General features: G+C 46.0%; 1 protein-coding gene across 3 annotated transcripts in view; it reads right to left on the reverse strand.

Annotated features, from left to right (window-relative positions):
• The window catches only part of GALNT13 (polypeptide N-acetylgalactosaminyltransferase 13), a 251555-nt gene that overhangs the window by 144767 nt on the left and 91686 nt on the right, over positions 1 to 15102 (reverse strand). For all 3 annotated transcript variants that reach the window (XM_048485263.1, XM_048485262.1, XM_048485261.1), the window contains exon 3: positions 3547 to 3715. In XM_048485263.1, coding sequence (XP_048341220.1) covers positions 3547 to 3715 — 169 coding nt within the window. The remainder of the gene's footprint in view (positions 1 to 3546; positions 3716 to 15102) is intronic.

A 15102-nucleotide genomic window follows, 5' to 3' on the forward strand; every position in this document is an offset into this window, starting at 1 on the left:
CTGGGGGTGCCTGCAGGTGCATTTCCAGACTTTTGGGGGTCCATAACTTTGGCCCCTAAACCAAACCTCACCTAACTTGAGGGTATCATCAGGACAGTCTCCTAATGATACACTGAAATTTTGGTGCTGATATGTTTAAAAAATGCGCCCCCTGAAGGCCGAAACGTGAAAAAAAACCATGGATTCGATCTGTTAGATTCGGATTAGTAATCCTGAATGTAGGCATCTAGCAGCTAGTGGGTGGAAGCTGAAAAAGCAGAAGGTTTTCCTAGATAGAAAAACGAACAGACAGCAAAGTTTAGTGGTTCACACAAAGTACACCTGCCAGTTGAGCAATGAACTGAGGCAAATAGCAGCCTGGTATGGAACAAGCAGACAATATTGGACAGAACAGAATTTTTATGCTGTGCGTGATTCTATTTTGTTCCAAATTTCAGTTACCAACAGGCAGAAATAACATTAGAAGTAAAAAACAAACAAACCCTGAACCACATTGTCTGCTCTGATAAGCTCCCATTGCATAGAGCTGAACACAGGGATGACAGGAATAAGAGAAATGCAGGTCTGGACACGATTCCTTAGTTCACATAACAGCAATAATTGTATCAGAGAGGCGCATTTCTCAAGAACAGGCATACCCAGACCCACACAGAGCTGGGTGGCATCAATTACATCCTTCTCCGTTTCTCAGCACCATCTCACTCTCTGAACAGCATGTAAATAAGATGGAAGACCAGCAAGTTGTCAAGCAATACAAGACTTCTGAACCAAGGAAGATGGGATCTATTCATAAGAACTCTATTCAGTTCTGGACAGGTGCCCCAGTGACATATGATTTTCAAAAGGACAGGTGTTTCCTTGGGTTACACAATTTGATATGTACCATTTATTACACTTCGATCCCATCCTGCTTCTCTAAGAAACTCAGAGAGCAAATTCACCCTTACAATAGGCCCATAAAGAATGTGAGACCCAGAGCCTGCTGGTGAATGCAGTAGGGTATTTGAATCTAAATCTGCAGAATCAAAACATAAAACTCCAAACGCTCCATAGGCTACATTCTGATACCACCTTTAACAAATAATAAGCCCAAATGTACACAAACCTGGATACTGACTTGGTTACAGTGCGATTAAAATCCTGGCTCAGGACAGGCAACTTACTCCAGTTAATATACACTTGTACACAGATAGTACTTGGATATGGGAACAATGCATGGAAACAGTGTTCCAATGTTACACTTGAGAAGTAATGGCAATCAGGTCAAATATATCTCAACAAAACCTTCCAGCTGGCACACTAACTACAGTAACCACCCTCGATTCCACACTGCCAAGTGCCGGTTGGCACTGTCGTGGGTGAACTCACAAACCTTAATCAGGGATGGGAGAAGGAAACAAGATGAATAGTTGCTAGGCTGCTACATATATGCCACCTACCGCTTCCTTTTGTAACCAGAAAGCAACAGGGAACATTTAGGGGGTTACTAGGCAACCACTCACACAGTTATCCCCCCAATCTTTCCCTTCTTCCCCTGTGATGAAGCCTGATGCTATAAAATCAGACTGCAAAATATAAAGAAGCAAGGAGGAGAGGCACCAAGATCAAGACATTTGCCTCCCCAGCAACTAATTAGGGAGCTGTTCCACTCATTCTGTCACTGCAGCATGGGACTCTAAAGCTGTCTGCTGGCCAACCTATTTGTTCACAGGGCTTCACAGCTATGATATCCTGAAGATGATGTAGCAATACCCAACGTGAACAATGCATGCAAATCTAGTTTGTTAAATGCTTTAGAATGCATACTGACACGAGACATTATTTGAAGTGGTTGATAACTACCTGAAAACGAATTTGAAGGCATTCTCTGTGTGTGTATGGCACTCATACCTCAGAGTCATTCTGCACATGTATTACTTGAGAAGGAATGTTTCTTCAAGTTCTGCTAATGAAACAAGTGATCGCTTTCTGCAGAGACAAAAACCCCATAACAGTACCAATATTTCTTAATGGCTAGTGGGTGCAAAGAGCTGTACATATCATTGGAGTGGCAAATTCTATGCGTGGGCAGAAAGAAATAGAAGTGATGGAAAGAAACAGGGCAGCTAAAGGACCAGTCAGGTCAGGTAGCCTGAACACGAAGCTACTTCCATTTTTTTTCTCACAAACATCAGACCAGAATCCTGTCAATCCTATACATGCCTGTTTATTCCTGCAATTATTACACTCTCCAAAGGCTTCAAATAACTGTTCCAGTCAACTACTAAAAGCAAAGCATGGGAACAAACACAGATGAAATATCCAATAATAAGCCTTTCCACTACAATTTTTAGATCTCCATTTTCCCATCAAGGTATTGTCTCTCCATTGCTGGCTGTTACAACTTCAACAAATTTCCTGCATGACTTTGTTGCTTCCACCATTCTAAGAAGCACCCAGCATTCTTAACCTAACTTTAGGCCATGACTATCTGCACAAGAGTTGGTTTTATACCTTGCTTTTCTCTGCCTTCCACAAGTTGCCTTCCCTTTCCCTCCTCACAATAGCCATCTTGTGAGGTCGGTAGGGCTGAGAGAGTTCTAACAGAATTGAGCCTGACCTAAGGTCACCCAGCAAATTTACCAGTGAGAACAGCTTTGTCCTGGACATGCTCCCTCTGGCCAGGTTCACCAGTTTAGAGTTCACCACTAAAGTGGAGGAGTGTAGAATCAAACCTTGTTCTCCAGGTTAAAGTCATCTGCTCTTAACCACTCCACCACGTTGTATGTTTCTGAGCAGCTTAACCTCAGAACTCTGTATTTCCAGGCACATTAAAAAATCTGGCCACCTAGCACTTATATACTGGAAGTCCTAATCATGCAGAATTCAACCTTTTAGTTTCTGAAGCTTCTGCTCAGATTCTCAGTTGGCATTGGGTTACCAACTTATCTCTGCTCCCATCACCTAATTGCACGAAACAAAGGCCCCTTCTGCACACGCAAAATAATGCGTTTTCAAACCACTTTCACAACTGTTTACAAGTGGATTTTGCTATTCCGCACAGCTTCAAAGAGCACTGAAAGCAGTTTGAAAGTGCATTATTCTGCATGTGCGGAATGAGCCAATACTATATCTGCCAATGCTAGGCAATGAATTAGCTGTCTTCACACAATACCACTGTTTTTGGCATTTAAATGTTTTCTGTGAAGGAATTCTGTAACCTGGCCACTATCCTAGGCAAGGAAGAAGACACACAGATTGTTGAATCATGAGCTTGAACACAGACCATTCAACCCCACATTCATCTCCCCTCATCAGGCGCTAACATACATTGGAAACAAAACAGAATAGTGTGCATTGCATTTCTCAACTCTTCCCATTTTGCAAAGCATTTGTATTTATAAAGATCAATTAATTTGTAAATGAAGACAGTACTATGACAAGTGATACAAACCCACAAAACAGCCAAGTATATATTTCATCACAAATACTGGAGCTCTCAATGTGATATGTTACAAGTTCCTCAAAAGCATAGCAGCAAGGTCAAAGCAAATTCTGTAGACTCACCCTTCTAGCCTTACATCAGGTAAACTTCTGTTTAATGCAATCAAGTCACTGGCCATGAGATTAAACTGGTTGATTTTAAACATCTCTTTCATTTTTTCTTGGTCATCTTTGGGGATAAGGACTGCCTTTCCCATCTCTCCAGGTCCTTCTTGGCTTCTTGACATTACAGCTGTAACAGAAGAAAATTCAGAAATTACATTTTACTCATTCTGCTCCAGTCTCACAGTATACAAACTTTACTTCTGTTGTATTTTTCCTATCTGGAGCTCAGAAGCAGTACTTGTATTACAGTTTTGTAAATTCTGACCTTCAGTATACGTGTCATTCATGATCAAGGTTAGCATCAGATTCAATATTATTTTTTTAAAAACCAGAAATTGGGGGACACACCATATTTCCTGCATTTTGCGATGATCTTATGGGTTAGTAGAGCATTTATTTGACATAATGTCCTCAAAAAGCTCAGGAACATTCTCCCATTTTACTCTCACTACAAACCTGTGATGTAAATTAGATCGAGTGATGGTGACTTCTTCAAGGTGAACTTCAAAACAGAACAAGGCAGTACTCTATTGAGCTGAAATGGTGTGGTGGCTAAACATAGTAGATGAACTCTGTGATGCAGCTTTTCCTCCCCAGCAATGTGCTGAATTATACGCAGTCTTTTAAACTGCAAAGCCAGAAAATGTATCCCTAAATAGATCACTGATGTATGATTGGTCCTGCTTCCATTCACTCTTGGTTAAATTCCAATATGTGATGCTTCCTAAACAGTTTTATGTACAGAACAGGTTTGGGTGAGATTGTCTTCTTGATATTGTTGTTGTGATACCAAAGAAACAAGCCTAAAGCAACCATTTCTCCAGCACCATGGAAAATTCTTGCCACTGATGAGATGTGCACACTCAAACTGAAACTAAAACTAGAGTATTTGTTTCATGAAAAGCTTAGTCTATGAGTTCTGCACTTGAATTCAGTGTGTGGATCCTTCCCCATCCTATCATATCAGTGAAGACAATTATTTAATTAATTAATTCATAAAGATTTACCTTCTGGCTCAAGTTTCTAGTCTTCCTCCAATCTAAGGATCATTCTTCAACTTCCACTGGAGAAGAAACCACTTATGTTGAAGCAAGGTTACTTATATTGGAGGAAGGCTACTTTGGAGATTGTCAGATATACCCCAGTGGTTTACTCAAAAACGGAAAGACTAAAAATTTTCTTAAGGAGTACCTGGGAAGATTTCAAGCACACATTGTTAAGGAGAAGCAATAAGCCCTTCAAAGATATGTCCTGAAAAACAAGGACCGGTGTTGCTTCACAAACTGTCTCTTCTGGAATCCAGTTACAGGATTGCCCAGATAATGTATTGATTTTAAATCCCCATTAAGAACTACATAAATGTTAAATGTTATTATTACTGTAAATACAAATCAGTTGCAGAAGGGAAAACTCTGTACGGACTTTTGTATCTTATTGTTCTTCAGGATGTGGAAACAACGTCATAGTTTTCGGCATAGAATCTCAAGCAAACTGGCCATCCTAAGGCCAGAAAATGCGGGGAGAGGATGGACAAAAGAATGAAGCGAAAAAATAGATCCAGACTCTTTTATCAGATGTCTCATGAGAAAACATGAAATACTGTTTCAAACAGAAAGAACGGCCGTGCCTTAGAAGCGCGGCCGCCGTTGTGGGAGCCGGGGCCCTCCGAACGCCGGCTGCCCAGTTGTGGGCAGGCAGCAGGGCTTCCCCGGCTCGTTTGCGCATGCACGGGGGCCGGGCCGCGGCGTGGCTCTGGTCTGCGCGTGCGCAGAAGCCCATCTGTGCCGGGTCTGGTTCTGCGCACGCGCTGTAAGGATGGCAATTCTGCCTGGTTCTCTCCCAGCCAGCTGGCCTTGACGGAATGCCTCCAGCCGGGCGACGGGCCAGATTTGGCAGCAACAACCTTGGTGGACGGCTTATCTTGCTGTCCAGGATGAGCATTCCGTTCTCATGAGATGGGCCCGGATGGCCCAGGGAGGGGGGAGGACTCGGGTACGTTATAACCTGTAGTTTGGGCGGGAGGTCTCATTCCTGTCATATCGTGTGTGTGTGCTTTCTAAGATGTCTGAATAAACGGACTTATATTCAAAAGCCTTTTATTTCTGCTCTTTGGAATTCCTTACATTATGACAGGAATCAAATTTTAACCTTTACTGTTACATCGAAGTGGATCTCTGGTGTTCCGACATGCAGAGATTGAGTACTCTTGACCATGTGGAAGGCACGATAGCCCCCATAGAGGGTTTCGAGCCTTCCCTTCCAGATTCCGAGGATCTAGGAGATGGAGATGGGCCGATTTCTCTGGTGACTCTCTCCAGACCTAGAGACAGTACAAGTTTGCCCTTGTTTCATTGGGATGAACAAGGTGGGTCCGATTACGTGGAGATGCACGAAACGTTTGGTGCATTATCCATGGATCGGGCCCCTGTCGATCGGTTCGTTTCCCTCCGACAACGAGTGGATTACAAACCCCAAATGCAACCAGTCCCTGAGGAACTGGGACTGACAACCATCCATGCTGACACCCAGGAATCCATGGAAAGATTCCTAGACAAGTACTTTGATGATATTCCCAAGGAGCAGCAGTGGCACAGCACCGGGGCGCGTCCCAAAACTACGGCTGAGGCTGGAACAATGACGCGCGTCAGATCGATGATCGGTAGAGGGTTCCACACTAAAACCCCGGCTCCGGAGCCGGGGCAAGTGAAACGGATGGAAGAGCTCCGTGGAGCGGTCGGAGGAATCGAAAAGTCCGTCTGAGGTGGAACTTAATCCCGACCCTGACCCGTTCCCAATGCCCTCGAAGGAAAGTTGGGACGATGAAGTGGCCCTGCTGCGTGAAGCCAAACTTCGCCTGGGAGCGCTAACGCGAACTCTGGGAAGAGGAGCGCCAAACTCTGCAAAGACCGTGAGAAGCAACGCGCAGAAATCCAAATGGAGTTGGATCGCGAAAGAGAAGCGTTGCGTCGACAGTTCCAGCAGAATCTGACAATCCATGACAAAGTACTGGATCAATCGAAAATGGATTTACAACGCCAGCGAAGGCATCAGAGCTATCCAAACACGGCATGAACTGACTACAGCAATACAACGAGATGAACGAGCCAAATTGGATCGTGAAAGGGCGGCCTTGCATGCGCACCAGGATGCCCTAACACGCAAAGAAAGAGAATTGGCCGACCTGGAACAGGATTTGCGAAGACAGCGGGCTACACTGACGAGGGCTCCAGATAGAGTCTCCCGGGCACCTACAGCTCCTCTCCTCTCCGGAGGCACGGTAATTCGAGGTCCGATTCCAGCGGCTCCCCAACCCGGGGCGCCTCAGCCACTCCCGGTTCCGCCAGTCCCGCCACCTTACCCCTTGCAGCAACAACCTCAACACGCGCCTCGAGCTGTTGAAAGAGGATTTTACAGACCACCCATCCCGGCTCGTTTTGACGGGACTGCATCGAAACTTCCCTACTTCATCCTACAACTCGACGCCCATATGCAAGAGTATGATGACCTATATCGTTCTGAACGTGAAAAGTCCGAGACATTGGATCAGTGCTGGATGGCATAGCGGCTGAATGGTTCGTTACTCTCTACCGAATTGCAGGCTGACAACACTCGCACAGTGGGGGGGTTCCTCCAGGCGTTATGTCTTCGTTTCCATGATCCTGATGCAGAAAACATTGCCATACGTACAGTAAAAACCATCCAGCAAGGTAACCGTTCTTTCGCTGAATATGCCCGGGAATTTCGTGCAGCGGCCAGTAAACTTCCTCCAGACTGGCCGGAACGCATGAAATGTGAGTACTTTTTCGAAGGCATGGACATCAAACTGCGAAACGGTTATCCTCATCCGGATTCCGCGGACAGTAGCTGAATGGATCAAACTGGGATCACAAGTAAGCTGCTTTCGCTGGTCGCTGGCGCCAGCACAGATGGCGGTCAGCGCCCAAAACCAGCCGCAACACCAGCACCAAGTACTGCGCAAGTCAACTCCTGCCGCCGCAACTGAAACCGCGCCGGAACGTCGCCGCCGCTTGGGATTGTGCCTTTACTGCGGGGCCCTGGCCACCTGGCTGCCAACTGCCCAAAGAAGCAAAAAACCTCAACCTCCGACTACACGCGCCGTGGCGGCCAAGCCTCCACGGAAATCAGGTCCGCCGCCTCAGGGGTCGCTCTAAAGCTACTATCGAGGAAGATTTCGAGGACGGAGAAGTAGCGCTCTGCCTGTCAGCAGCACCTGAAGATATTAACCCTACTCCAGATGCGGTGAGTGAAGGCAGTGCTCCCATTACCATTTTGACTGGCGCTTAGCCAACCCAAGTAAACATGCGCGCATTCTGGCCTCCTCGTGACTTGTGGACTCGGGCTGCTCCCACTGTCTCATGAGACCACAAGTGGCTGACGAACTCGGGTATAGACCGAAGTCCCCTTGAGTGAAACCCATTCCCTTCACCCAAATGGATGGTAGCCCTCTAGGTGGCGTAAGGTCCGCACATTTTAAAACCCAGCCAGTATTTCTTCGTTGTGCCGACCATTGGGAAAAAAATAAGTTTCATCCTTGCTCCTGTTGCTAAACACTCTATTGTGTTAGGCATGCCTTGGTTGCTCCTACACGAACCAACCATCATATGGAAAGAACGGATCCTCCAATTCACGGATCCTCCCTGTGGGGAATCACATGAATGGGGAAACCTAACTCCCCACTGAGAACGAGCTCAAGAGTCCCAAAGCTTTTAAATGTATTGTCTGCCTCTGGTCCTGCGGAAATCCCGCAGGCGTGATCGGAGACTTGTCCAGAGTGTTTCAAGAACAGGAGTCGCGACCAATTGTCTCCCCATAGGGATACTGACTGTAAAATTTTACTGCATCCCAGAGCTCAGTTACCCAAAGGTAGAATCTATCCCATGAGTCCCAATCAAGAGAAGGAGCTCCGCGCTTTCTTAGATAAAAACCTGGCTCGTGGATTTATACAAAGAGCCACAAACATACCCATGCCGCCTCTGTTCTATTTGTTAAAAAGAAGGATGGTTCGTTAAGACTTTGTACTGATTATCGCTGGATTGAATGCTGTGTCTGTATCCAACAAATATCCTTTGCCCTTAATTAAAAGACCTCTTGGATGCTTTGGGGCAAAGGGCTGGATCTTTACTAAATTGGACTTAAGAGAGGCTTATTACAGAGTCCCCAGATATTATGGAAGGCTATGAACACTCTTGACAGCTTTTAATACAAAGTTTGGACAATACGAATATTTAATAATGCCATTCGATTAGCTGGAGCCCCAGGGCTTTCATGGCTCTTATTAACTAAGTTTTACAAGATCTGTTATACAAAGGGGTGGTCGTATATTTAGATGATGTTTTAATTTGTTCACAAAACATTGAGGGAGCATGAGAAACTAGTACCAGAAGTCTTACAACGCCTACTAGATAACTCCCTCTTTGTTAAGTTGTCAAAATGTTGTTTCCATCGCTCCTCCATAGATTATCTGGGGTATCGGATCTCTCATGAGGGTTTGGAAATGGACCCAGCCAAAATAGCCACCGTGAATTGAATGGCCTGCCCCCACCAACAGGAAGGAACTACAATCCTTTCTAGCTTTGCCAATTTCTATCGTGACTTTATTCCCGATTTGCTGAGATCACCTTACCGCTCACAGATCTCCTACGCACTGTAAAGGCAAAGACTTGCAGGCTTCTAAACCCTGAGCTCCCTCCTTCTGGTCTCAGGAATGCCAGTCAGCATTCCAGCAGCTAAAACAGCTTTTACCACAGAACCAATTTTAAGTCACCCAAACCCAGATCTTCCCTTCATCGTGCATGTGGATGCTTCGATAAAGCGCTAGGCGCTGCCCTCTTGCAGAAAAATAAAGATAACAAATTGGTGCCGTGTGCTTACTTGTCCAAAAGTTTTCTGGGGCTGAACTGAACTGGACTGTGGGGATAAGGAGACCGCGGCTATCAAAGCTGCTTTTGAGTGTTTGGCGCCATTGGCTAGAAGGAGCCAAGCACCCTTTCCAAGTTTGGTCAGATCACAAGAATCTAGCTGCCCTGTCTACACCGGGCCAAAAAATGTCTGCCAAACAATTACGCTACCGATTTCTTCTCCAGGTTCTCTTTCACAGTCCATTTCTTTCCTGGTAAGAGCAACAAACTGGCTGATGCGCTTGTCTCGCTTCCCCGGGGAGGGGAACACTTCGCCACGAGACATCCCATGCACCGCTTCTTACTCCCTCCCAGCTGGGATTAGCTGTCACCCGATCACAAACAACATCGGCTCCTCCCTCCGCCATCCCTAATATTGTCTCCCCTTCCTCCAGGGATTCAAGGAGGCGGGCTCTGCGAGCTCTCGGGCGGAGGACGGAGATTCACAACTACGCTTGGAGGGTGGTGTTTGGAAACGGGAGGGTGTTGGTATCGTCCCTCCTCCTCTCCGGAGGCAGGTTCTCGGTGTATGTCATGATGCCCGCCAGGCTGGGCATTTCGGATTTTGAAAACGCTTGCATCTGGCCTGCCGACAGTTCTGGTGGCGCTCCATGCGCAAAGACATTGAAACGTATATCAAAGGGTGTCCCGTCTGTGCAGTTAAAGCCCCTCCCCGTTGCATCTCGACCCTGGCAGGTCATTTCCATGGATTTTATAACTGATTTGCCGGAAAGCCACGGGAACACGGTTTTATGGGTGGTAGTGGATCTTTTTTCTAAACAAGCGCATTTTATTCCTTGCACCACCATCCCGTCGGCACCTAAATTGGCCCGGTTGTTTATCCAACATGTCTATCGCCTACACTCCTCCCCCATAAGGTGGTGTGTCCACCACGGTCCCCAATTCGTGTCTAAGTTTTGGAAGGCGTTCCTGGAGCTGTTGGGAACCACCCCGGCGGTCGCCGCCCTCTACCACGCCTTCAAAGTGACGCCAATCAGAACGGACGAACAGAACGTTAGAACAGTATTTACGTTGTTACACTAACTATCATCAGGACAATTGGTGCGATTTACTCCCTTTTGCAGAGTATATGTGATAACAATGCCATTCTTCACAGCAGCACGCGAAAAGACCCCCCGCTCGAGATTGTTTCTGGTCGGTCCTTCCCACTGCTTGCCCCAGCTGCCTGCAGAAGTACTGCAGCCGCCGGATTCGAACAATGGATTTCTTCGCTAGCCGCAGTCTAGCTTACAGCAGGCCCAAGAATCACAAAAGGTTCAGGCGGACAAACGTGGCCGCCAGACTTCCCTTTGCGGGTTGGGGCATGGGTCTACTTGTCCACTAAAAACCTTAGAGACATGCACAAATATTCAAAACGTGAAAAGAAATTTGTGGGCCCTTTTCGGATTACAACGGTGATCAATGATGTTACTGCTCGCTTAGAACTGCTCTAACCCGTTAAGTAACATTCACCCTGTCTTCCATTCCAGCTTACTCAAGGAGGCTCCCGTTTCAGATGCCTGGTAACGACCCTCCAGAGCCACCCCCTCAGCCAGTTATAATTGATGGCCACAAGCACTATGAAATACATGCTATTCTGCACTCCCGCTCCTCCCGCAATCGTCTACAATATCTAGTTTCATGGGTTGGCTATCCCTCTGGCCATAATCAATGGGTGTATACAGAAAATATTGATGCCCCCTCCCTCATTTCTGCTTTCCATAAAGCCTTTCCTAATAAACCAGGGGGGGGGGCTTTCTTAGGGGAGGCAGAGTGTAAGGATGGCAATTCTGCCTGGTTCTCTCCCAGCCAGCTGGCCTTGACGGAATGCCTCCAGCCGGGCGACGGGCCAGATTCGGCAGCAACAACCTTGGTGGACAGCTTATCTTGCTGTCCAGGATGAGCATTCCGTTCTCATGAGATGGGCCCGGATGGCCCAGGGAGGGGGGAGGACTCGGGTACGTTATAACCTGTAGTTTGGGCGGGAGGTCTCATTCCTGTCATATCGTGTGTGTGTGCTTTCTAAGATGTCTGAATAAACGGACTTATATTCAAAAGCCTTTTATTTCTGCTCTTTGGAATTCCTTACACGCGCAGACGCCCGGTCGCCTTGGCTGGCGTGCTCTTGCGAGACCCACGGGAGCACGTCATCAGAGTGGGCCACCAACTGCCACCAAGCCCTGCCGCCTGCCCACAACTGCCCGCAAACATTCTATTAACATACAAAATAAGTCCCACTATAAATATGTCTAACCCCAAACATGATCACACTTAAATCCAGAGATCAGAGCCATGCACAGACAAGGCAGAACTTTCTATGAAGCTCAGAAAGCCACAGGCTTGCAGAAAAATCTGACATGTTAAAAAAATTGGGGGGGGAGGGAGTGTGAAACTTTATAGAAGCAATGTCCACAGCATTAACAAATGAATTCATTCTATGGCTAGGCAACCACAATGGTACTTTCAGCCTTCCAGACTTGTTTTCTGTCAGTAAAAGACAGGAGGAAAATGCAGGCCCTTAGCTGAACAATTCTGGTCTTTGAGGGAGAATTAATCAAGGTCAGGCCCACATGCTTGCTACTGTTCAACAAAAAGTATGATGTGGTGGTTCGAATTTCAGAATAGAACCTAAGAGAATCTGGTTTGAATCCCCAGTCTGCTGTGCAAGCTCACAGCAGTGTGGTGTAGTGGACTCTAATCTGGAGAACCGGGTTTGATTTCCCACTTCTCCATATGAGCAGCGGAATCTTATCTGGTGAACTAGATTTGTTTTCCCCACATTCACATTCCTGCTGGGTGACCTTCAGTTAGTCATAGTCATAGTTCTTCAGAACTCTCTGGTCCCTCCCTGCCCACCTCACAAGGTGTCTGTTGTGGGGAGAGGAAGGGAAAGGTGTTTGTAAGCTGCCTTGAGAAAGGCAGAGTATAAATCCAAACTCTTCTTCTTCTATGTGACCTTAGGCAAGTCACCCATTCTCTTTCTGACATACCTCACAGGTTTATTGTGAGGGTTAAATGGAAAGGAGAATGATGTACTAATGTAGTAAATACTCTTCAATGTAGCCAAAGCAGGGGCGAATCTAGGCAAACTGGAGCCCGGGGACAAAATCTAAGTTTGGTGCCCCCCCCCCCCCCCCAGGTATGGACAGCCACCCTCCCCCACAATGACCAAACAACGATTTTGCACCAGCTCACAAAACACCTCCCACCACCAGCAAAACATACATGGCTTTCTCCCCACCAACTCTCTTTCCTAATTGTGTCCTCACACCAACCCTATGAGGTAGGTTGTTAGCCTGAGAAACAGCTCCAAGCCAGTGCAAGTGGGAATTAACTTTTAAGCATGTAAATCTCTCACAAGTCACCCCCCATCTGAAGGTTTACCAAGCAAACATCAGCATCCTCTCTCACAAATCACCTCCTACCCCCAGCAAAACAGGCATGGCTCTCTCCCCACCACTTTCCTAATTGGTGTCCTCACACCAACCTCCTGTGGTGGCTGCTAGCCTGGAGAAACAGCTCCGCAAACCAGTGCAAGGGGAATTAACTTTTAAGCTACGCAAATCTCTCACAAGTCACCCCTCTGAAAAATTCTACTGCTAAACGCCAGCATCATCTTTCAGTCTCTGCATGCTGCTGCTCCCTGCTCAGCTTGCCTTTTCCTGTGCTCACGGGAGAAGGCTCTTGAGAAATGCCACACCTAGAGGGAGGGGAGGCGGAGCACTCTGACACTCCAGGCCACCGCACAGAGTGGGCTGGGCTACCGACAGGCACCTCGGGAGCAGTCCGCTGCTTCCAGTGCCTGCTTTCTAGGGCTTGGCTCAATCCCTCCCTGTAGTAGGAGGATCTGGGACAAGGGGTACCCCATGTCCCTAGGCAGGAACGCCAGTGAGCCAAAGGTAGGGGAACTGGTTGGTTGGTGAGTGAAAAGGAGAGAAAGAAGCAAAGAAAAATGGCATCACCAGGAAGAGGGAAAGATGAAATAATGTGGGCAACAGGATACGCAGGAGAATGCCTGCCCCCACAGGTTCCCTACTGCACAACTGAGCTCAGCAGCTGCTGCTACACAACTGGTCCAAGGTTTTCCAGGGTAGAAGCTGAAAGGGGAAGAGAAGGAAGGAAAACTGAAGACCAGCGGGCAGATAAAGATAGATTGGCTGATGGATGGGAAGGAGAGAAGGAAACAGGAAAACAGCAGAGGCCACAAGGAAAGAGGAAATAGTGAGGGAGGCCATATGGGGGAAAAGAGGTCCCCATCTTGTTTTGTAGGCTTTTTTAAAAGTTTGATTGATGCAGATTATTGGTATTTCTTGCTTTTGACAAGAATCAGAAACCAGCAACCCCCTTATTCCTTTTCATTTCAAATGCCAATAATTTAACTAATTAGGATTAATCGATAATTAAGAAGAAGATGTGTTCACTCAACCAATCTAGAACATTAATCATAGCCTGTGCAATATCAAATCAATTTCAGGAGGCTTGCTGAGTTGATCTGCAGTAGAAGAGCTAGATTCAAGTACAATAGCACCTTAGAAGTCAACAAGACCCAATCTAAGGTACTAAAGGGCTCAAATCTGCATCAGATTAAATTACTCATTTACAGAATTCAGTGTGAGGTGCTAAAAGTTTTCTACCACTCTGCACTAGGATAAATATGACTTGTTCTGATACTAGTTTCTGATCTTTAACATTAACACAAATTTACAGCCATCAGTACAGATCTTTTAAAAGATATTTCTGTTCTTGATTTTTTTTAACAAAGAGAATCAGCAGATTATGACAACAACTGATTGAACTTCTAGAAGAGGGGCAAAGCTAACAGAAAAATGTTCAGGTATTCCTATGATAATATTGTCTTAATATTGTTATTAACCTATGGTTCAAACACCCAACTTAAGACAAACAAGTAAAATTAGGACCAATATTTACTCTCTCTGTCTAAACTCTCATGATTACATGTACGAGAGAACTTTTTAAATGATGCCAAGTAACTGAGTAATGTCCGGTAGCTTTTCAATGTCATCCAGCTAAGCAAAGTGAAAGAAATTCCTTTGATACTGACAATATATATGACTAGTGTAGAATAACAGAAATATCTAAATTTCCAAATACTAAGTCACACAAAACCAAAATGTGGGAGTTAGCTCGGGTTCCTCATTTGACCCAGTTCACCCCATTTGGCTCAGTTCACAGTTCCCACTCTGCCACTTCCTGCTCACGTCAATTGGACTTCCAGAGAGAGTAGAGGGAGAAGACAGGCGAGCGCCCTCTATCTAGATTCAGCTCAGCTCCAGCTTCTCTCATCAAAGAACTTATACATATGGATTTTAGCCAACAATTTTAGGCAAAAAACAGAATATAATAAATATGCTATGTTGCCCCCAGCATGGAACAAGCTACCAAAAAAATGGGAAATCCACACACACTATCATATGAACTGGCAGAATGCTTACTACTACCAACTACCTACCTACATATCTACCTACCAACCAACCATTGATAATCTAGTAGTGGTACCTACTTACCACTGATCATCTAAAATTAATCTGAGGATTCTCCCCCTCCTTGTTTTGTTATTATTACCATCTTGCCCAGT

The sequence above is a fragment of the Sphaerodactylus townsendi genome, linkage group LG02, assembly GCF_021028975.2.
Source record: "Sphaerodactylus townsendi isolate TG3544 linkage group LG02, MPM_Stown_v2.3, whole genome shotgun sequence".
NCBI lineage: Eukaryota > Metazoa > Chordata > Lepidosauria > Squamata > Sphaerodactylidae > Sphaerodactylus > Sphaerodactylus townsendi.